This window comes from Scophthalmus maximus, chromosome 15, assembly GCF_022379125.1.
Source record: "Scophthalmus maximus strain ysfricsl-2021 chromosome 15, ASM2237912v1, whole genome shotgun sequence".
NCBI lineage: Eukaryota > Metazoa > Chordata > Actinopteri > Pleuronectiformes > Scophthalmidae > Scophthalmus > Scophthalmus maximus.
Genome location: NC_061529.1, coordinates 12,718,714 through 12,742,311, shown reverse-complemented (window position 1 = coordinate 12,742,311; position 23,598 = coordinate 12,718,714). Strand labels below are relative to the sequence as shown.

General features: G+C 46.0%; 1 protein-coding gene across 1 annotated transcript in view; it reads right to left on the bottom strand.

Annotated features, from left to right (window-relative positions):
* LOC118286276 (latent-transforming growth factor beta-binding protein 2-like) overlaps positions 1 to 8,919 on the bottom strand; it is a 79,766-nt gene extending 70,847 nt beyond the window's left edge. Inside the window, exons 1-2 of the mRNA XM_035610592.2 lie at positions 8,213 to 8,919; positions 5,327 to 5,400 (exon numbers count right to left, since the gene is read on the bottom strand). Coding sequence (XP_035466485.2) covers positions 5,327 to 5,400; positions 8,213 to 8,658 — 520 coding nt within the window. The 5' untranslated portion in view covers positions 8,659 to 8,919. The remainder of the gene's footprint in view (positions 1 to 5,326; positions 5,401 to 8,212) is intronic.
* Positions 8,920 to 23,598: the final 14,679 nt, after the last annotated feature.

Below are 23,598 nucleotides of genomic sequence, written 5' to 3'. Positions count from 1 at the left end.
TTGCAAATGTATGATTTAATTAAGGAGCTATTACTCCTCTAATATGCTGTAGATTAACTGCACACAGGATATTGACTTATCTACAGTATCTACAGTGACTCTGAAATACTAATGCGTTTAGCATCGCTATTCAGCAGCAAAGTCCTTGTGACTTGGTGGACGTCATGTGCCTGGCTTTGACTCATGACCTGTAGCTGCATATACTGTCCTATGAAGTGTACACGGCATGATAAACCTTCAAGGGTACAGTTCAAACATTGGTTATGCACAATAAATCTCTTCTGCAGAAGATGAAAACTCATAGTACATGTTGCTTGTTTAGATAAGAGTCCATATCGTGGTGCTATGGATGTGTACCTACAACTGAGCCAGCTTTTTGGAAGCTGGCTCAGTTGAAAGTGAGACGGCTTGTATCTATTAGTAGTTGAAGATGGTGAACCTGCATTTTTTAGGTACTGTTCTGGAGGTCAGAAAACGTTAACACATGTATGTCCTTGATACTTAACCGGCTGCTGAACACATGTTGAACCAAAAAGAAGGGCATTAAATGCGTTTCGCTTACGAGATCAGGTTTAAGCAAATTCGATAAATGACTCAACAAATAATGTGAAAAGTGTTGTTTTTATATTGCTAGGAGTATACGAAGGTTTCACATAAAACACACATTGTGCCGCTTTACCAGCCAAAGACAATCACATTTCCTCTTTTGGACTTCAAATGAGCTTTGATTAAATCCAGCCTTCGAATGTTATGTGCGTGGAATGAGGTGACAGTGGGTCTCTAATCTTGCTCACACTAAACCAGCGACATGATACAGTAAGAAAAACATGCTACATTGTGGTTCAATGTTGTGATGGCAGAGGTAATCGGGATAGAGAGAGAGAGAGAGAGAGATACTCTGCTCAAGGAGGTATTTCAGGGTTGGGATGGGGCCCTGAGCCGCACAGCAGGCCAAAGAAAGCTGGAAGGCAATCAAAAAGAAACTCTTCTGATACCGCGTTTCACTCTGTCAATCACCAACTGCTTAAGAGACTGAAAACAACGTTATTCTTCCACGTGAATGATGCGCCTTTCATCTGCCCTCTGTAAGATAGCAACAGGTTTAAGTCAAGGGCCATATGTGTGTGTGTGTGTGTGTGTGTGTGTTTTTTCCAAGTTGGGGGAATTGTGCTTCCAGTGTTGGCTATGCTCGCAGCATGCCGCCATATGTAGCACATGCTTTCATCAAAACATGTTTTTCATGTAGAGTGTAGTATGCTGCAGAATCTATAAGCCTGTACTTTAGTGCGCACCGTGAGCTTGTTGGGTAAAATGTGAAGCCAGTGCGTTCAGAACAGTCTTTCCCTGTACTAAAGTATGCTGTAGTCTCCCAAACATGCACTCTGTGGGCGGTAGAACATTGCCATTAATCCAATTACTAAAACAGCCATGTTAACTGGAGAAGTCAGGGCAGCATGACATAACTCTGATGCGTAGTGACGCCGCCAGGGGTACGCCAACACCTAGTGCGCCTTTTTCGCCCATTCTACAGGATTCTTTGTCCCCCACTGTGGTCAAGAATGAAATTTGTTATCAACTGTCGAATGAATGAACTGCATTAATATAGCGCTTCTCGAGTCCTATTGACCACCCAGGGCTCTTTACAGTACAAGTCAGTGTGTCCCTCCTCGTAGCCCTTCCAAGAACCAATTTACAGCCAGTTTGAGTGAAAGCCACACAAGAGAGGAGGAAACGAGATAACAATTAAAATCTATTCTCTAGTAACACGGCCTTTAAAAGCTCTTACTATAATGTTTTTATCCGAAGAAATGTTGTAAACCAAAACTTCAAAACAGTAATTGCACCTTGACAAAAGCCATCTAATGGAGGGTTACTGTATTTATCATAAAACATGCCGGCAATTCAAACTTTCATCCTACTATTTTGTAAACAGATTTCTGTGTCCGTTCTCAGTGCAAGTAGAGTAACAGTGTAGAATTTCACTCAACCGACATGCCTTTGTCTCTTATTTTGCAACTACTCTTACTACAGCTTACTAATATTGTCATGTATTATGTTGTTGATGTGTGGGTGAAGCAATTGTTTAAAATGGGCGTGAGATTCCCTGAAAACCATTGAGAAAACAACAAAACCGGGAATGACTACCTTTAGCCATCTGGAGTGTTCAGCGTGAGCTTCACCAGTTTTTGTGTCAAGGCAGCACTGACAGTTAGAGTAATGCAGCTGACAGACAGTCTTGTCTTATACCTCAAGCAGGAGGACTACTGCTGGGCCTTGACTGGGAGAGGCTACAACATGGCCTCCCTCTGCTCTTCATCTAAGCAACAGGAACACATGAACAGATGTGAATTTCAATGCAGTGGGGAATAAATATAAGTATAGTGCTGACCCAGAAACAAGATGCTCCATTCATTTTAACAGGCAGCTCGATGCTGCCTTGGAAACGCAGCAAAGCTCACACCTGGCCTCATTTTACCAGCCAAACACAACACTCACACACCTTTGATTCTCGGCCACCGTTAACGACATCAGCATCGGTTATGTGAAAACTCATGTCATAAAAAAGAAATGAAGGTTGACCGGCAATTACAGTGGTTAACTTGACTGTGAGCGAATAAACACGAGGCAGCAGTGGAAACACTGTCCTTAATGGATCAAAGCTTTCTATCACACAACACTGGCTATGTTTTCCTGCACACTGAATTTGCCTTTGATACACAAGCAGGCCTGCTAACCATCCGTCCTGAAGTCGAACACAGCGCAGTCAGCGCCAAACCTGCCAGGACACGGGAAGGACCGAGTCCTCAGAGAACCTCCGGCCAACAGACCCAGGGAGGCCCAGACGAAGACCTTTCTACACAGTGAACACATGCAGACACACTCCCTGGACAACTAGTGATCCAATTCCTCTCATATATTTGCTCTGAGCTCAACCCAATTGAACAAGGAGGTATTGTTGGGATGCCATAACTCTAGACACCCAATCCAGCCTCGTGGGTAAAGCCTGCAGCTGACACTTTTAATATTAGACATTACTTCAATCCCTTCAGCGAGAATTTCCTAGACGCCGCTCACAAACGAGGTGTTTTTTTTTCACTTGTGCTCTCAGTCGACAGGTTTGTTCCTTTTTCTTTCCCCCCGCTGTGAACATGTTTTCTCATGCTGCCACCTCCTAATAAAGCAAGGGACTCAGACGGGGACAGAATAAAGATAGTCTGAGCCCGTTTTCCTCCACGGAGGTCTTTCTACGCGGGGGCTTACCAGTCCCAGCTCAAGTCTGGGGTCTTTGTGTTGGCACCTTGCCTGCCTTGGGGCTTCACACAGCTGATGATAGCATAGCCTCCAGTCAGACCTGGGTGAGGGCCAAGCTGTAAGAGGGTCCAGATGGTTGGAAAGACCCCTGGCCTGCTCAGATTCACTGACTTGTTTAACACAGGCGTGTTAGACTGGACCCGTTACTTACTGGCAGATAAGAAGTATTTGCTCTTTTAATTTAGGCGACTGCGACTCCATGTTAGATGTAATTTACACCTTGGTAACCGTCCCTTTAGCTGGGACTTGAGAAAAAAAAGGAGAAGGAGGCTTTGCACTGGGAAGGAGGGAAGGAGATCTAATTAGGTGGCTGCCGGAGCCAGTCAGCTTGTTGTGTAATGGACTGGCTGAAATGCGGGTAAACTGTGTGTGTGTGTGTGTGTGTGTGTGTGTGTGTGTGTGCGCGTGTGCGTGTGTGTGTGTGTCTGTGTGTGTGTGTGAGAGAGAGAGAGAGGAGGAATTAGCCAAGAAGAAACAGAGAAAACAGTAAACAGCAACAGTAAATAAGTCAATATAATATGTAGCTGCTAGACATCAAGCAGCAACAAAGATAGATGAGTCCTCATCTTAGTGAAGAAATGTCACTCACCATGTTGGTTTTCACTTGTAAAATTTAATGATAACTTTTTCTAAAAGAAACCACCTCCAACCTGTTATTTCAGTCTGCAGCAGACAATGTTGGTCATAAATGTGAAAATGACCCATGACATGCAATCAGTAAAACTGCTTCAGCCGTTTCTACGTTGAGCTTGGCCTCTTTATCAGAAACGAGTCTAAATAAAGACAGGACCGTCCATGTATCCAAGTCAAAGACAGAAATGTCAACGCTATAGCAATTTTAACCCCTCTCTGTCAGTTCTGCAAAACGCTACTGGAAAAAAAAGTGGCTAATTATTCCTTCTCAGCCAGCCTCCTCTACTGCACTTTTAATTAGCTGGCTGTTAGGATATCCAGTAGCGCTGTGGTCGAATAAAAAAAGAAGCGGTCCCACCCATAATTAAGGGCTTGTGTCTAAAAGAGAGCCAAGTGCTAAGTGCTTGTAATTTCCATGTAAGGACCTCACATGAAAAGAACAGGCCAACACCACACGATGAACATGACTATGGGGGCAATAACACCATAGGAAAACTTGAATAGACAAATTCCGCTCGACAGGATAGTCATTAGTATCCATTTAATATGTTAGTTTTCAGTCTGTGTGCATTAGATTGTGAAGTCTCTCTGTCTGCTCAAAGTTTACATCCATACTACTACATTTCAGTTTTAAAATGCAGTCAAGAAATGAAACACGATCTCTGTCCAGATGAGCGTTTTAGCTCCATTTTAGTATCACTCCCCATCCATACTAACACACCTGAATATGTAGATCATTGTGAGCATTCACTTGGTACATGAATTACACCAGTGTTAACAGGATGCAGATTGTCTACTCTGCAGTTGGTTGCTTAGTTACCTTAAATACCCCAAATGAGAAACAACAATAATGAAAAGTAAGACCAGGGTTTTTTTTTTCTTGGACTGATGACAAGGTGGAAGTGCAATTGACAGCAATTGTTTACAACGCTTTGCAACTGCTGGTAGTTGAGTCGTGACTGATAAGAACCAATCAGGAAGCGAATGCGGGTGACTGCGTCATTGTTTCCAAAGTGTTCTGCCCGTCCATACTACAACGCAGCCCAAGAGTTTTCAGACTAAAACTGGGCCAGAAGCATTTCCAAACCTCTCTGTTTTAGCCGCTCGAAAACTCCAGAGTAGTGCGGATGGCAGGCGCAAACGTGACAACAGTGATACGTGTTAAAACAAAAGCATAACAGTGATGATGTGGCCTCAACTAGAGGTACATAACACTTGTCAGTGTACCTATGTGTCTTTTCAAGACTTCACAAACATGTACGACCATGGTTGCCAAGAAATAACATAGATAGATATATGATATAATCTGAATGAAAGAGTGTTCATGCAAGTTACATTTACTTAAAATGTAACGTAGGACAGTTGAGTTATTTGAACTTACGTTTTATGCAGCGATTGGTTCCTGGGGCCAAAGCCCAGCCAGAGCAGCACTGCTGGCCTCCGCACACATTTGGCCTGAACAAGGGAGGACATACACACAAAAAACATTATGAAATAAGACGGCACTCTTTCAAGCATAAAATAATCCATAGAGGCCCCTAATAATCCATAGAAGAGTCTGGAAGGCCTCAGACCTCTGTCACCGTGTCAGACCTTCCTGGTGTGGCTGGCCTATTGCTGTGAACAATGAGATTACTCTATAATTGCATTTTATTTGATAAAAAAAAAATTTCAGGGCAAGTCTCGAAACTCTATCTGAGTGTGGACCCACAAGTCCCTCGTTCTGTTTTGCGAGAGTCCAGAGTGAAAACAAATATGGCGTTATCTGAGCCTTGAAGGGATTAGACACACGGGACATGAAAAGCACCCTGCATCTCCTATAAATCACTGAGCAAATGAGAGATGACAAGTTTTAAACAGTTATAACTGGATTCTTTGCACTCTTTAATCCCCACTTGCAGCGCAGGCCAATTCTTCGCAGCAACATAGATGAAAAGGCACCGGACCGCAAGAGCAACTCCCGGGCAACGGCCAGTGCACTCGCGAGGGTCTGCGCCCCGTCATCTTTTCACAAGACGTTACAGTAAGTGGATGTCTGACTCATGGTGATTTGAGAAGATAACAGGGATTGACTCGTTGACCTCAGCCGGACTGCGCTCATTAGATACTGCGAGCGTTTCTGAGGCGTCACAGGCATAACATGCCGTTGTTTGGGCCCTCTGGCAGGCGTAGCTTTGTCCTAAATCAAACACGGGAAGCCGGGCCGCTGCCAAACACGTCAGTCGTCACATTTAAATTTCCATCACGGAATATACTCTGTGTCTGTAAAGGAGAACTTTATACGACGTAATTAGGATCGTGCCCCGGGGTTAAACTACAGATAACACCTTGTTCGCACCATGTTGTATTTTCTTTTTAAACTCCCACATGAAGAGGTGGGGTATTATTTTACCACTGAGCTATCTGGATCAGTCAGTCAGACAGGTGCGCCGAAAAAGAGAAGGGAGAGTCACGCCGAGCCCGACTTGAATGTAAATGTGCGAGTTAAGCGAAGCCAGCGCCTGCCAGTGCCGCGGGCTACAGTAAATGAGTGAGCTGAGTGGGAATTCCAAGAGGAAATGTGTCATGGAAGCACTTTCCCTAACAAGCAGCAGATGATTCATCGGATGCTAATGAATCAAAGTGTTAAAATCACTGCGCAGACTACTATAAGGTAATGTTCCCACAGATTTATGTACTGCTACCTCTATGCTCCTTTGAAACTCAAAGAGCCCTATTCATTTAACGCCCAAGTATGTATTTTTGGCAGCGTGGGGCAAGGCATTTGCCCCACGCTGCAATAAAGCATGTTGGATCTCATACTGCAGGCAGCTATTTTCTTTATACGCTGCCTTAAATAGACGGCACCTCAATTCGAGCACGCCTCACCGCGGCCGAGTGAGTGACACAATATGTGTTTGTTTTTTGACGTGTGATAGATCAGGGCGACAAATTTATTCTATGGACAGAGGCCGTAGGAGTACTGGACATGGTCAATCAAGAGAATTGGTCAATCGCTTCTCGTGGTTGTTAAGTGGTTAGTGTCAGTTTTCAGGGTCCAGCACCGCCACAACCACCAGCGCCGCCATCTTTAATGACAAAAGTATCAATAGCAAGCAGGTGGGGTGAGGGAGCAGACTCGGGGCATGAACCGAAATGTGTAGGCCATTAGTCACTTTCCTCGTCGCTTTCATCGCGTTTTAGGCCGAACTCGGGTGAGTGCACATTATACCTATAGCTACAGATGGCAGATAACTTGGCCGAATCCTCCTATTGCTTGTAAAACGCCCCCATAAATTGGTCATATAAATAATCCATTTCCCAAAGGCGAGAGGCCCCATTAGGACACACAAAAGATGTATTTCACTTTTATTTTACTGTCTGCAACCCGAAGTGAGCCATTCAAATCCCCCTCAGATTATTATGTAAACAGTCTCCCCCCTCCAGTGTGTATCATGCTTTGTCCCTATGGAACAAACAGGACTGGGGTGGACGAGGGTTCATTTCACAAAAAGAAAAGGGCTCTAATATGGAAACAGCCCGCCGTCCTGTTTGGAGTTTAACAGGGACGCAATAAAAAAAAAAATATTTGGGATTTGCAGCGTTGAAAAGTGGGCCATCGGAGGAACAGGTGTTTCTGATCACCACGCAAATTTGCAAGACGTTCAGCGGCTAATGCTCCGGTTGAGCCACCACAGTACATGGCCGCAGGCAACGGTGCAAAACTGGGGCGCACACATTGAAGTAGTCTGCAGCCAGTCTCCTACTTACTGTTTAACATGTACTGTAATGTGCAGTAATGGGAGGAAAACGTGATAACTCAATGTTAAAAATGAGTCTCAATACGGTTCAGACACAGTTCAGACATTCGTATACACATTTGCCGCTCATTACAAGCATCCACTATCAGCCCAGTGAGTTTGACCTCGGCTATTATCCCATGTCCTCCCATGACCCCGATGACAAAACACACACATTGCTGTCGTATTCAGACGAAGTACAGTTATTCTACCTGCACTGGATGACACTTCCATGCACCGTGTGCCAAACATCTTAAACTGAGCAGCACTCTCTTCTGTGGGTTGTTTGGTTACATCATCACATGCTTTTGACTTTGACTATTTTTTTTTTACAGTAAACCACGTGGACGGATTTACACCAGAATAGGTCGCAGAGAATACTCTGAGACCATGCCACTGTTCACCCAGTGAACTTGAATGGCTTGGACGACTTGATAAAGCGAAATAAAGCATTTCCAGGCTGTAGAACACTTGGCTTTCACTCTTACCCAACAAGTCTCCTTGTGTGGGCAGAGCCGGGCTTGCTGCTCTGCCTGCGGTTCACTCTGGTTCTGTGCTGCTGCTGCTGACTGGCTGGTTGTCTGGCGGCGCGCTGCGCAACATCCCGCGGCGCGGGGGCCTGGTCTTCCCGGGAGACGCCTGCAGCGTGAGCCGGTCCCGCTCCGGATGTTTGCCGGCCGTCCGCCGGGGACGCCGGTGCGCCTCTGGGCAGGCGCACCGGCGTCCGAGATCGACTGGCGTCAGGGGCCGCGCCGACCTCGAGTGGCAGGGGACCTTGGCTCCTGGCCCGGGAGCGCAGCCGGTCCCAGACCGCCCGGTGTGGCCCCCGGTCCCCTCTCACACCTGTCGCGTCCCCGTGCGCGTCGCCGACTCGGATGAGCGCAACGGCGAAGACCGCTAACACGGCAAACGCAGCACGGTCCATGTTGGGCATTTGAAACTACCGCGTAAAGTGGACCGACCGAGATACAGACAATTAAAGACGAAAAAAAAGAGCAATCCGCGATTAAGGTTTCAAAAGTTCAGCAGGACGGCATCCTCCCCCAGTGATGAAAGACGTCTGGACACTTCTTCATAATGCCCCATGCAGGTGAGAGACTGAGCGCGGGACGCCTTCAGGTTGTCGAATCAGCTCCTAACCACAGTCCAACAAGTGAGTCCAACTCTATATGCTTCTCTCCTTCCAGCACTGCAACAACAACAACAACAACAACAACAGAACACTTATTCTAAGCGAGCATTGTTATTCCATCCTTTAAAAGAACAGTATGTTAAGCGGGGAGAAAGAGGCGCAGAGAGCCGCGCGTTGACTCCAGGGCTGCTGCGGCTGCGCTCCTGCTCCAAGTGAGAGAGTCGGAGTCGCGCTCCCATGAATACCAGCACCTCCTTGGATCTGAAGTCCCCGGGATCTTTTCTTTCTCTTTTTGACGGATTGTACGCGCGTTGCGAGAAGAAACTCCCCCTTGTCGGCTGCGCCGTTGCGTCCCACTCACTGCGCCGCTCGGTCCATGTGCCCACACGCACTTTCTCCGCCAACTTTTACCATCGAAGCGAATAATGCCCATCTCTTTTTTTCTGTTGCCGATTTTGAATCAATGACTTTTTTCTTATCGCACTGCAACAGGACAGTGTGGAAAATTGTACTTATTTACAATGCTGCAAACTTATACAGATTCATGTATATACACACACACACACACACACACACACACACAACGTGCCTCCCAGCATTGTATGGACAAACAGGCGCACTTGGATGCAGCTGTAAATTGTAATGGGTAGCTCGCAGTTCAAACTTGAACCTTGGAAAACTGGTCAGGTTATGTAACGGATCCCATTCATCTCCCCCACTTTCATCCATGCTGCATCATCACTTTCCCCTTTACTGTCTGGAAACAACACATTACTCTTTATTTTTTCTTTGCTCCCATAAGATCTCAAATAATCAAAAGAGAGGTGGCTCCCTCCCCTCATTCAACCCACAAAGATGCCTCTCTCTCTCTCTCTCATGAGTGGTCCATGAGCATAATAACCACTCACAGTGCTGCCATCCAAAACACAGCAGAGGAGAAGGAAGACTATAGCAGTCTGTCCGTTCTCCTTCTCACAATGCCCGAAGCAGATAAAACCTCTGAAAAGTGAAGTTTCAGCAGGAAAACTTTTTCAAACAAGCGTTACTGAACGAGCACTTTTGGAGACAGTGTCCTTCCGCCAGACTCCTCTTTTCTGTTGGCGCTCCGAGCAAACTCGGAGACTTGGCCTGAGCACGGCAGCTGATTACGGCTCATCTTCCGACCCGGGGGGAAATCTAATTAGAGAAGGAGGCTGCATTCGTCTTATGACAGTCCGGCAGTGTCAGCGCCTCCTTAGGCATGTTGCCTGCCCGGTGTCGGAGGCGCCTCTGAAAACCGATCATGACTACTTGACCCCAGCATCCTTGAGGGTGACCAGGACGAGCGTGGACGAGTCCATGAGGTGCTGTCTGCCCAGGGAGCAGCTGCTGTGGCTCACTCACACAGTGTCTATGGCCTCAATCTGTGTCTGCATCATCTTATAAACTCCATGTTGTCATGTGAGAGGAGCAGTCGTTCCCCACCTTCACAGCCCTTCCCGGTTAATTGCTATTCCATATAATTGATTACATTAAAGTGGATATTCTTACATTAATGTCTTCACACAATGTTGTCAGTGTGGTCGGGGGCTGGACGGCTTCAACTATTCAGAGGTGTTTATTTGTCTGGGCGGTTATTCTGCAGCTTGTGGTGTGGCTGAACTGTGTTTTGTGTTATGCTGACAGGTGTTTTCTATTATTTTGTCATTATATGAATATGGGTAATATAACCAAGTGGCAGCCGACCATGACGTCACCCATTGGTTTGTGAACTGCTGTTTTGGAGCCTCGAGTGTGGTATTTTGGCCAGCGCCATCTTGGATTTTTGAAATCACATCCACCTACACCTGCAACTGTCCATTTTCGTATACAGTCTATGGTCATAACAGAAACACCTCTCTGTGTAATGCAGAAGAGGTCGAACAATCCCACACACAATTTTCTAGTTCTTATAGTGGAAATATAAAAGAAAAAAGGAAGTGGTCTGATAACCTACATGATTTATTTGTCATTAAAAAAAAAAGAGTGGATGATGTGGAAAATTCTACAAATACAAAGATCTGTGTGTTATTCGCTGGAAAATGAATGAAAATGTTGTAAAAGAACCCATGTTGCAATATTACGGATAGAGGGGGAAAAAATCCTGGATCTGCCCCTTAATCCGCATGCACACCAAAGTCTAACATGTTCTTCCTACGCCTGGACCATGTCCCTAAACCGAGCTTGGTGGAAATTGATTAAGTGGTTTTTGCGTAATCCTGCTAACAAACAAACCAACCAAACAGACACATAACCTCCCAATCCTGCTAGCACCCGGGAACCACTGAGGATCTGTGGAGCAGCTATGCGTGTTATGAAAGTGGCCCTTAATGTGGCCCACTTTGACACAATTTGCTGCATCTGGAGGAACTCTAGAGTAAATACCAGGAGGATGTCTCTGGCTATGACCGACGCTTCAACACAAAGAGTCCTTTGAAAACCCTGGCATGACAACCAAGCCACTCCTATCATCTTTCAAACGTGGAGCAAAAAATGTAACTGCATTACACTGCACAGCTCCTCACAAAGCACAGGGTCACAGTCACAATAACAACATCCAAGTCCGGCAATTACGTTGACGAATACAGCGTGCGTGCGTGCGCTTTCAATTGCTCCACGCTGCTTTCAGACATGCAATGAACGTGCAGACATTTTCCTGAACCTCTCCGTAAGGGGTTGTAGGTGGGAACGCAAATGTCCGCGCACGTTTTCTGCAACGTGTCCTGCCAGCCCTAAAATTTCCACCTCATGCATTCTCCGGAAAAATGTACGGACCCAATTTTTGTCCGGACAATTTCCGGAGTTTCGTGTCCGGAAACAGCTCATGAGGCCATGGTTTTGTGGCGACTGAACACACTCCTGCTGCCTTCTAATGACGTCTATCATGGGAACAAACTGTACATGTTTCCCTGCAAGCATGAATGCCCCCAAGAGGGACACATTTGCATTCATTTAGTCGAGACTGACTGGCCTCGTCGCCGCCGAGCGAGTGAAGGGGTCAGGGTTCAAGTGTACCCATTAGAAAGCCAAACAGTATCATTGCACTCAGAATGTAGGGCTCTCATTATAAGCAAGTATCAACAGTGTGTTCTCGGGCCTTGCCTGCAGAATTTTAAGTGATCCATGTGAATCGGTCTCTGTGATGACTTTCAATGGCGAGCACCAACAGGCAACGTCAATCTATTCGTCAGCTACCTTTTCTGTACCGTTTGTATCAAAGCCCTCGGCTCTCCTTCCTCTTTGCCCAGCAGCTAACATAATACGGACATTGTTCGGACTGGGCAGCAGCGAGGACCTGGGGAGAAAACGTGGAAAAAAGGGGGTTCGTTTGGCAGAAAACCTGCTTCATAAAATCTGAAATTACGTGCTTTATTAATGTTTTTTTTTCATTTAACATGACAGCTTTTCCTTGGAAGGAACATTGTAGAAGATCTCCATTGTGCTATGTGAAGGATTGAGCCATGTACATAAAACAGGCATTCACGCAACGAGAGGAAACAGTTGAAGATAGAGCAGGATAAATGTAATGTGCTCAGGCCAAGGACTTTCCCAGCTTGTATGAATGAAGTGCTGTCAGCTGGGTAATAGAAGTAGGTCACATGGGCGTTATTTAAGACAAGCACTTCCACTTTGCCTTTCATGATATTCATACTTGTTTTTTTACATGGGTGTTACGAGTGCTGGCTTAAAAAAATATTGTTTTTGTTTCAAAGACATACTGCACATGCAAACCATGCACAGCATTGTTACACTGGACACAAAGGGAAAATCTATCCACTCCATCTCCTCCCGTATTGTTTTCAAATAGTGGAGCAATCCAGAAACACGATCAGGTCAGACAGACTAGCACCGCTGGCTATGATGCATGTCATCACTGGTAATATGTCCACCCTGTCCTTACTTCACGGGAGAATGATCGCCTCGTTCATTTATGGGTGTGAGTTGGGAGGTTAACAGAGGCTTTGAGCTGCCTTGGAACGTCAGCACTTGAAAGAAATCGGCAAGAAAACTGTAACAAAAGTTCAGATTGACTGCTTCCCTCTGACAAATTGCCCTTTTGCCCCCTCTGAAGTGGCCTCGCCAGAGGACAAGCTACTTTTGTTTTCATGTGTCGTCACATGTTACAGCAGAGGAGGCGATGGACTAACCGACCAGGTGCCTGATGCATCAAATGAAGTCAGGCCTGGTGTCAGAGGTCGTCGAAGGGGGGAAAAACAAAAGAAAGAAGACCAAATTCATCTTCCTGATACTATCAGCACGGTTCAGTGACCTGAGGTTAGTTTTGTGCCTGAATTGATGGGGGGCTTAATGTTTTATAGGCAAACCTCAGAAGCTTCCTTGTCATACTCTTGATGTTCATGGTTAGCCAGCGGGGGCTCGCAGAACAGATTTGTGTGTTTTCTGCCGGTGTAATAAAGCATGTAGTGGACAGGGAAAAGGGTCTGATTCTGGAGGTAGGAATTATACATAAAGCTATATGTATATGCCTATCTGTACAGATATGCAGACGTTGCCCTGCTGCTTCCATCTGTCCACTGGTTTGGTTTAATTAGGCTCAGTTAGCTGACAAAACCCTGTCCGGTATTTAAAATGTGATCCAGGAAGCCAACTTACATCATAACCATCTGATCTGATCACAACTGTCCATTTCTGTCTCTCATTAAACCAAAATTGAACGTTTCCTGTGGATTCAATATAATTTACAGCAGTTTTTCACCATAAAACTTTAATCGATGGCAGTCCTCGTTGAAATATGCACTGGATAACATTACAAAAAAAAAAAACTGGTCAGTTCAAGAATCTACTATTCACTTCTGTAAATCCTCCACTCCAGCCTCGGATCTTGTGGCGTAGCCCTCCTGTCTCTTGAAGTTTGATTTTAAAGTGTCTCTGCTGAACAATACTCAGAATGATGTCATGCTACTGCATGATAAATGCCACTGGAGCAGATTAAAGAGGGTGGATCATGCTGGCAGCCAATTAGGTCGAATAAGAACTTGCCATCACTTTCCAGAAAAACATGCGTTTTCCAAAGATCTGGGGCCTTCCAGTCATTAGCCAGATGTAGCCGAAAACATCCAGACGAACATGAAATCAATCACAGCATGAATCAATACTGGCAGCAGGGTCTTAATAGGAGTGCGGTGTCTTCTGCGACGTGCATTCTTACACACTCTGAGTACTCGGTCGTCATGTTTTCTTTGGCTTTAGAAGAATTCACCAAAGTAAAAGCGGAGGGAGGAGTTAATGTGTGTGATAGATCATCCTGGCTGTTCACCCATAGCTTTCTTCCTCCTTTCCCCCCCCCCTCCCTTTCAATTTTCCTGGCCCCTCAACCTCGATTCAGCGTGCCTTTCCAGCCGCTGGCCCGGGCCCCATGGGCTCCTCTGCTTCTGGTCCTCCTGGCTGTGACCTGGCCACTAGGCCTGCTGGACTGGCTCAGCTGGGGTGATAGATGGCCGTGTGCCGCGCAGCTCTGCTCCCCATTCGCCTTGTTTCACGACGTCTCCAGCGCCCCGACCATGGAAAATCAAGGTCAAGCATTTTCCACATTTGCAGCTTTACCGGGAGGATACGCAGTAAGTGGATATTTGCTGTAATTACCCTACGTCCACCTCAAACCGCCACAGGAGAAAAAGATCGCCCCATACACTTATCTCCCAAAAGGACACACTGATGGTTCTATTCAACATTCATAATAGCAAACACGAATGAGGCAGAGGCAACATTAGATGGGATGTTTTAGAAATTAGGGCAAAGGTGAGCACATGTCAACTGTCTGGCAGTTGCAAATATCAGATTTGTAAAAGAATTTTTTTTTCAAGTTGAGAGACTCCTTTGGATCTATTCTTCTTTATAAATCCAACTTTAACGAGTGCTGTGTACATCTAATAAAAGTGGTTTTATTTTGGAAGGAGGACCTGTAAAAAAGTTAACCGGACGTGCAATATCCTGCTCACTTACGCCTTTAGTTGCCCCCCAGGGGGTGATTCCTTTTTCAACACATTTTCAAATGGGTATCAAAACAACAGCCTGTGATGCCTAAAAGTTAAAATGCAGCAAGTACATTGGCCTTCAAATGTGACTGCCTTTACAACACATTAACCGGCTGCAACTGACTCTTGTGGTAAACCTCTTGTTCATCTACACACTTATTTTTAGGATTTTCTAGAACAAACAACTCGTGGCACAGAAACTGTGATTGTCTGACACAGAAAAGCAGCTTTTCCTTATTTCACCCCAAAGCCACCCGCTAAACAGTCTGACCGCAAAAATGGGAAAGATTTACTGAGTTGTCAGTTGTTTTGATATTAAACTGCGGCCTGTTGAGTAATGCAGGTTAAGATCTGTTTACCTTCACTGCTGGGAAGGGATGAGGCATAAGCCCCATTCGGTGCTTGACTCACTGATGACATGTGCCTTACGCACGCCGGAGCAGCAGCACAACGGTCTGGAGTGGTGCGTCGCGCGGGCCTAACCACTTTGTGTTTTCGAGCAGTGTTTTTCTTCCCGCTAGGCATAAAATAAATAATTAAATGCTCACATTCGTCGGGCTGCAGGATGGGCCTCACGCTTGGCCGGCTCTGAGCAGAGAATCATGTGCTCCCCTCAGCAACAGTTAGGTGAGTGAAAAATCTTCTTCCCTGCTCCCAATTAACAGTGAAGGTCGAGCACCAGAAAGTTATAATGCGATTTAACCCCCCGCATGGGGTCAATTTGACCTGAATAGCTTCCCATTAAGCATGATAAATTTGTTATTTTTCAAGCCATTAAACCTTTTCCCCCTAGTCCATTTACTCAGAACAAACCGTTGGCCCGCCGCCGCCGCCGACGTCCTGTTTACCGCGAGCGAGCTTCAAGGAAAAAGGGAATGACACAACAATTAGCGGAGAGATGACTTCAAAGTGCTTTTGGCCGCGGGCCTTCGCTAATTATCAGTCACCAGCGTTTGGGTGGGAATCCCTCCAGCGCGGGGGTCAATGGGGTAACGTCAACAGCAGCATATAACAAAGACGAAACTTCAGTCCGGCCAGTGCGACGGCCATCAATGAAACCTTGTTATGGCCATGGGATCCATGGGACACGACCGAGGGGGATAACAGGGGTGTGAGGCTCAGGGAGGAAGCCTCTCTCTGACTGCACTGACCTGTCTGCAAGAGCCCCCCCGGGCAGACAGACACCGAGGCCTCCGACAGATGTTTGGGAAAACTGCCCCATTCATCATGGCACTTCTGTGGAATCTCTTTGAACTGATTCTGTGACGAAGTTGCCAGCATCAGAAGACGGATAGATGGATAGATAGATACTGTAGATTGATGGATGGATGGATGGATGGATGGATGGATGGATGGATGGATGGATGGATGGATGGATGGATGGATGGATGGATGGATGGATGGATGGATGGATGGATGGATGGATGGATGGATGGATGGATGGATGGATAGATAGATAGATAGATAGATAGATAGATAGATAGATAGATAGATAGATAGATAGATAGATAGATAGATAGATAGATAGATAGATAGATAGATAGATAGATAGATAGATAGATAGATGGATAGATGGATAGATGGATGGATGGATGGATGGATACTGTAGATAGATAGATATATAGACAGATATATAGATAGATAGGTAGATAGAAAGATAGAGGGTTCATAACATTATTTCCATGTCTGTTAAGTTGGCCTTAGTTCCTGAATTCCTCTTTGTCACTGCCCAGCTCGTAAATCACACCCCTGAGGGAGCTGTAGGGCTTGACACGTTATTGTGCAACACTGCCTTAGAAGCCCACACACACCCACGCACACACACACGCACACACAGTGGAGTGTGAAGTCATGGCATGGGTTTCAATCAGCCCATGTGCCTTTTCCTCCCAATCTCCCATGACACAGCAGTGGGGTTTAAATCACCCGAGGCAAAGACGATAACAACAAAATTATAAACAAAAACCAGTCGGCGAGCCAATAAAAATGCCCTACCCATCAGAATGGGACATTCGTCTTCCGCCAAAACACCAAGCACGCACAGAGCATTTACAGAATTGATTCCGTGGCCTGTCTTCCGTTAACATTCCAGTTCAGTGTAATGTAAAAGTGTTCATATGACTGCGAGTCTGCCGGTACAGCTTACTTTTATACTCTCAGCACTCGGTGGGGAGCAGGAAGAGAGGCCCCGTGTGTCCAGAGCCCCGTCTCCTGAGCAGCACTGAGCACTCAGCAGGCTTCAAGGGCGAATGTTCATTAGGGAGCCAAGTTTTAATAAGCCCGCAGACAGACCCCAGGTGCCAGAAGAGGTGAGATTACTTATCCTTACTGATCCTCATGACTTTTACATGGCATCATGAGCAACGTATGTACACGACCCACTGTTCTCCTGCACTGTACACCAGCTACCATCCGGTCAGGGAGCCGACTCAGGTATGTGGAATGCGAGAGACACTTCACGAGTGGAAGTGGAGATGTAATTACACAAGTGAATTGAGACTGGCGGGGCAAACGATGTTCATTTCGACCTTTATTTCATCATGTGAGCGCGTGCTTCACGTTCACACCGGCGGAACTACACTCCGAGTTAAGTGCCTTGCCCGAGGGCACGTAAGAGAGTGAAGGGTTTGTGTAATTCACTTGCCTTTAATTATTTCCCAGCATGTCGTGAGGTGTAAATCAGCGGCTCTCCCTGCCATCACACTGTTCTGTGGTCAAAGAAGTAGAATACAGATGTGTTACTGGAATGACAAAACCGCAGTTTTAAAAAGAAGGATTACACAACAAAGTAAAAGTCCTGCAGTCAAAGTTTTTACAGAATAATTCTTTTTCAAACAAAAAGTGAAAATACTCATCATTCAGAGTAAAGGCCATTGTGAATGATGCATTCATCATATTTTATAAGCTGCTCCAGGGTTTATCTTAACAAAGTGTCATAATGGCTGGAATGGTATGATTTGAATGAAAATGAAAAAGTACAAACAGTTATGTCTAAATACACAAGTGCTGAGTAAATCGACATCGTTAAAATCAACCCATGTTTATCATAGATATATACAAGATCTGCATATTAACCTACTGCAAAACCTTTATATTAAAAACAAATAAGACTCTACAATCCAAATGATCAGAGTCGCAGTGCAAGCTTTGATTTGTTTTCTATCACAAGTGTTAAAGATGCAAGACACTATTAATATATAATGTAATGAAACATGAAAACACAAGAGCATACCAAGGCTGTACTTTATCACTCTGTCATGGTGGGGCGAACTGAGCATGATAACTATTATTCCTGCAGTGTCAAAATGTTCTCCACGCAGAACATGCACGCTCCCAGCTTCCTCTCCTCTCACGGATAATCTCTGCACAAGTCCCGACCCAGTGTTTATCTGAGGAAGAGGTAAATTACCAAATGAATAAAAACAAGTTGACAGCGGAGTAGAAAAAATACATGATGATAGACGCGACAATAATCAAGAGCCGTTAACAAAAACAATAAGGTCATAAAATTGTCCTTCAACTGTTTCTACTTAGCTGCGCCGGCCCCGAGATAAGATAACCCAGAGGAATCAATCACAGGACTTGTATAATAAGGCTTGCATGGCAGATCATGATTGAGGTCCGTTCTGTGTTGGATGTTTACATAGATTTCAGAGCAAAATTTGGCTGGAAATCGTGCACATTTTTTTTTTGTTCTGTACCAGGTTTTGTGTTTGGAGATTGTCAAACGCTGTGAGGGATTTCACAATGGACAAACGGAGAGCGGGGGAACGGAGGGGTGTAGTTGTATGCACAAACAACCCCGGAATCTGTTTGTTGTTTGTAGATTGATCCAGGATATTTTCAGCCTCCCTCTGAAAATAAACAGATTTTGTGGCATTTTTTTTTTTTTCTTCTTTTTTTTTTTTTACAAAACAACAAAGACAAAGGCAGCCAGTGATTCTACCCACAAAAGGCCTGGATGATATTAGACGCAGTGGTGGTCAAAGTCGTATTAATCCCACTACTGTTTTCAACCACTTAACTCTTTTCATCTCACAAGTTGATAGGATGTGATCAGAGGTTTGGTAATCACTGGCTGTGATCACTCGCAGAGGGATCAACCATCTGTCCACCATTTAGCCTAAAGAACGGTTCCACGTTTGCAGCGAGCAGTCGGATCTCCTCATTAGATCACCGCGTCGTCCATTATGATGAAGGATAGTGTCGTGTTGGGTCTCGCTTTTTATCCAACAAATTTACTCAGTCTGTGTCTGGGGCCACATCTGGAGGCAACCTGGGGACTGTTAATCACAAACCTAAACAGAAAATGGCTCAATCTGCTTGTCGCAAACACCCAGGAACTCTTTGAGTTGCATAACAGCCTTTATTATGTCATTTTCGCACATGGGAAAGACGTAAAATGGACGTTTTTCACATGTATATATTTATGTGGTAATAAATACAGGCTGCCTGTGAATTGACTGAAACATCAAATGTTATACTGTATTCATGATGTAATGTTTACTTTGCCACAGAAATCTTGCCGTTGCATTCTCTAATGACTGTAACGCGATCGCAGATTTATTTAGCCGGATGGAAAATACCTCAACCGCAGTCCGTCCACGGACAATGTTGGATATCTGACGAAACTCGGACGTCCTTGTGGAGCTATTGGCCCGGCCATGCAAAGGGCTTAGAAAATGATGACAGTGGTCTGGAATGGACGACTTGTTGAGTTGGGGGATTCCACGGGGTCCGTGAGATATGTCGGCCAATTGGCAGGAGCGACGCTGGGAAGGAGACAAAGAGCGAGAGGGCAGATGCAACATGTTGACAGTCAACCTGATTGATTACAATGACAGCGGAATGGCAGAGGGTACAATGGATATTGAGTGTTTTTTGCGTGCAATTCGCAGGGTTTCACAGGGGGGACAGTATCACCGGCGGGCGCCGCTCCCCCGTTCCTCAGCTTTGTCCAAATGAAACAAACAAATCAGATGCATGTCGGCGTCTCGTGCAGACCTCATGCAGCCAGTTCCTTTTTTGCATTTGGAGTCTGTGGCATTCTGTTCATTTTTCACTTTGCAGTGTCTTTTGGAAACTGTAAAGCATAAATGCAGTCTTTGTTTTGTCAGCAACATGTGACTTCTGCTAAAAAAAAAACAACTATGAAATTACAACAAGTGAGTCTCGTGTCCCATCATGTGTTCAGAAAACGAGGGCGAACAAAGGGTCTTTAAACTCACACGCTTTAAAGATACTATTCAAAGAACAGATTTGTTTGCAATGTGTCTCCCCTGATATTCTTAGTGGAGCGGTGCGGTGACCCTCGCTGGGGGTTCCTCCGCAGAGCCTCGTTTCACCATGAAAGAAACAATATACAGGCCGATTCTCACACAGCTCACACCCAGTGCAAAGCAAACACTCTTCGCCGCGTCCGTGGCCTCTCTCATGTCCTCGCTTATCTCTGCTCTCTTCATGTCCTCCCACGAGTGCCCTGGATGGTATCCTCATCATCCCGTTGGGTGGCCGACACCCCTCTACAGGAAGGGACGCCTGCCCTGACCCACAATGCCAGCAGGGGAAGCAGAGAGGAACCTGGAGCGAGTTACATCACATCCTCTCCGGCTGGACTTGGACCTGGAACCTGGTAACAACTTCATGAGACGGGCTGACGCGTAGTGTTCCGTGAACTGGAGAACACTTCGCAAAAATACATGTCACGTTGTGTTGCACCGAATCAGTCTTGTACATGCAGCATTGACTGTCCAGAGGAGTCGCGAGAGGAGTCAGCTCATGAGAACATGTCAGGTTGAGGACAAGCACTGACTGGTGTTCTTGAAGGCTCTCGGCGGCAGGCTGCCATTGTCTGAACTAGGAGCTGGGCACGTTTTTCGAAGCAGCAGCTGATAGGATGCAGTCAATCTTTCTGTCAGCCCGCACAGAGCCTCATCCTGTTCCCCTCTCTTCTCTCGCCGGGGTGGTCCCTCCCGCGCCGACCTCTGTTTGGGATGCCTTGGCCGAGATGGCGGCAGCGGACAGGAGCGCTTCCTCTCAGTCAGCGGCCTCCAGCAGGTGTGCTGTACCTCTCTGGTCCTTCATCCACATCTCTAACTGACCGGGCTCCTGGCAGGTCTCCTCGAGCAAGTCCAACAGTGCGTTGTGTGTGGCGTGTTGTGCCAGCCTGGACTCTCACACACCAGCATCCCTGAGCCAAGCAAAATGCATTTTTTGGGGTAATTTTTAACATCATGTCTTTGATGCTCCCGTCAAACTGCTTTTTCTCTTTAAAGGTTTGAATAACCGCACAGAAGTGACATTGACGTGTGGCTGTGTAATCCAAACAGTCTTGTGTTATCTGGCCATCGCTGTTGTGTACACATAAAAAAAAAAAGAGGTGGCACATGTGCTGGCCAGATGTGGCTACTATTGTTGTGGTTTGCACGGCTGTGGTCACTGAAAAACCATTTTAAGACCTCATCCTTAACTAGAGAAAGTATGAATGGATGAATTCCCCCGTGAGCCGACCGAACCTACGATGACTTTTCGCTCAGGAGATGACTAAAAGCTGCTTCCACATTGTTGTTGTGTGGCCCAAACCACAGACCAACGCGGTGATTCATTCACAAATGCTGAGCCTTAGGTAGTGTGATGTGGTGCACTCCAAATCTCCATACATTTGCAGTTTCTCTCATCTCCCCTTCAAAGCACAAAGATCTTCACTGTGCCGTCTTAATTCACAAATTAGCAAAGTATGCATCAGCGGGGCAGAGCCACAAACACAGGATTCTGGCTCAGCACACGTAGATTAATGGCCAAATATGACCTTCTTTGGTGAGCATGGATTTGCTCGGAGACGTGGCTCGGCCCAGTGAAGAGTTACAGTGCTCAGGATCAAACCAGTGGCCTGGAGCTCTTCACTGGCTTTCGGTGGCTGTGGTCGGAAAGACGACCAATGCCAGGCTCATTGCTGGCCAGTGCCAACCAGACCTTCGGGGTGGCTAACATCCCATCAAGTCTTGCTTATTTTTTCTCTGTGGGAGTCAGGATCGATGACCTTGTGACCCTTAGACAGAGCTGTGCAGCTTGGACGAATGGACAAACCCTTTTCCTCTCCGCGGTTCAGGAAATGACCTTTACGGCTGAATCTCTAATCTCAACATGCTTACAGTTTCCTATTTCCCACGCGTAATGTTCACCATTGCAGTCGTAAAGCATGTTAGCATGCTAACATTTTGATAATCAGGGATGAATAGCACACAGTACGGTTGAGACTGAGGGCGATGTCATCAGTCATAAACCGTACGAATTCGATTGAAGCTGAAACGTTGACCAAAGGAGCGAGTTGAAGAAATTGATTGCTACAATCCGGAGGGAATGTTAAATGCACAAAATTTCGTGGCGATCCATCCAACAGCTGTCAAGACATTTCTCGAATAACAAAAAAATGTCAACCTCGTGTTGCAACAATTCAGGGGCTTCACCAAAGTCATTGTTGGCCCATGAACGACAAGAAAAAATCACAGCAATCAATACAAAAAAAGTTGTTGAGATATTTATGTCTGGGACAAAATGGTTCCAACGACCAACAGACTTGACATCACCTTTTAATGGAGTCATTAAAAGGTCATTTGTGAGGCAAAAACATTTAATCGACACTGACTGTGTGCTGCACTTAAACGCTTTCACGTACAAACTGAATCTCCATCCGCAACAGCTTCTTCTACAACCACGCGGACAATAACCGCGGGGCGGCGCAGGGATGTTTGTGAAACAGTTGGACAAGTCCACCTCAGAGGCCCTGTCTTTGCGGAGGAAATACAAGGACTGAAATGTTTCACGACACACGGAATATGAAACAGCTGCACACCCCAGCAGGACAACCAACCCCATAAATCAATAGCCTCTGTCCGGCATCATGCAGAACAGAGACAGCCATCAGCTGGGGGACGCTCAATCTCCACACTGCGAGAGCGCCGTTTTTCAAGACCACTTGCGGCCACAAGCTCCTGCTTGTCTCTGCCGTCAGAAGTAAACAGGGACGTTTAGATCGTGTCCAAAACAAAAACATGTGCGGAATGTGCTTTGACGAGGCCTTTTCAATCATGTGCTCGAAAACATATTGCTCGCTGCGTTGACTCGCTGCGTTGAGCGCCAGGTCTCAGCACTTGAATCACAGAGCAACAGAGAAGCTGCGAGATGCCAAGAGACGGGGCGAACAATCGCTTTAATCAGCAGCGGTCTCCCGTCGACACTTTCTTTTGACGCACTTCGTCGCCAGACCGCTGTCATCACTGCGATGCACATTTGTCGCAGCCATTTTCTCCCGTACTCCTCAAAATCCAAACAAGTGCAGAACCAACACCATCGCCAGCCACTGACCCTGACTGCAGAAGACACGGCTGAGGCCCCAAATTCAATCCAAATCCAAAAAGCCAAACATTCAAAGTGGTCGACCGTTGTGGAAGGAGGGGGAGAATTCTTCTTTCACTCTTTACTCACTCAGGAGGACTTTGTATACTCACACACAAACACACACACACACACATACACATACACACACACAGGGACCTGTTGTTGGCCAGCATTTTTTGCACCGAAGCCTGAGGGTAACATGACGTCTGAACACTAAACAGTGAGGAGCGAACGTCCTGGGGAGAACCTCAGTCCTGGCCTGCTGCTGCTGCTGCTGCTGCTGCTGCAGCGATGCTCTCCCGTCCCTCAACAACCCTGATTAGGATTGGCC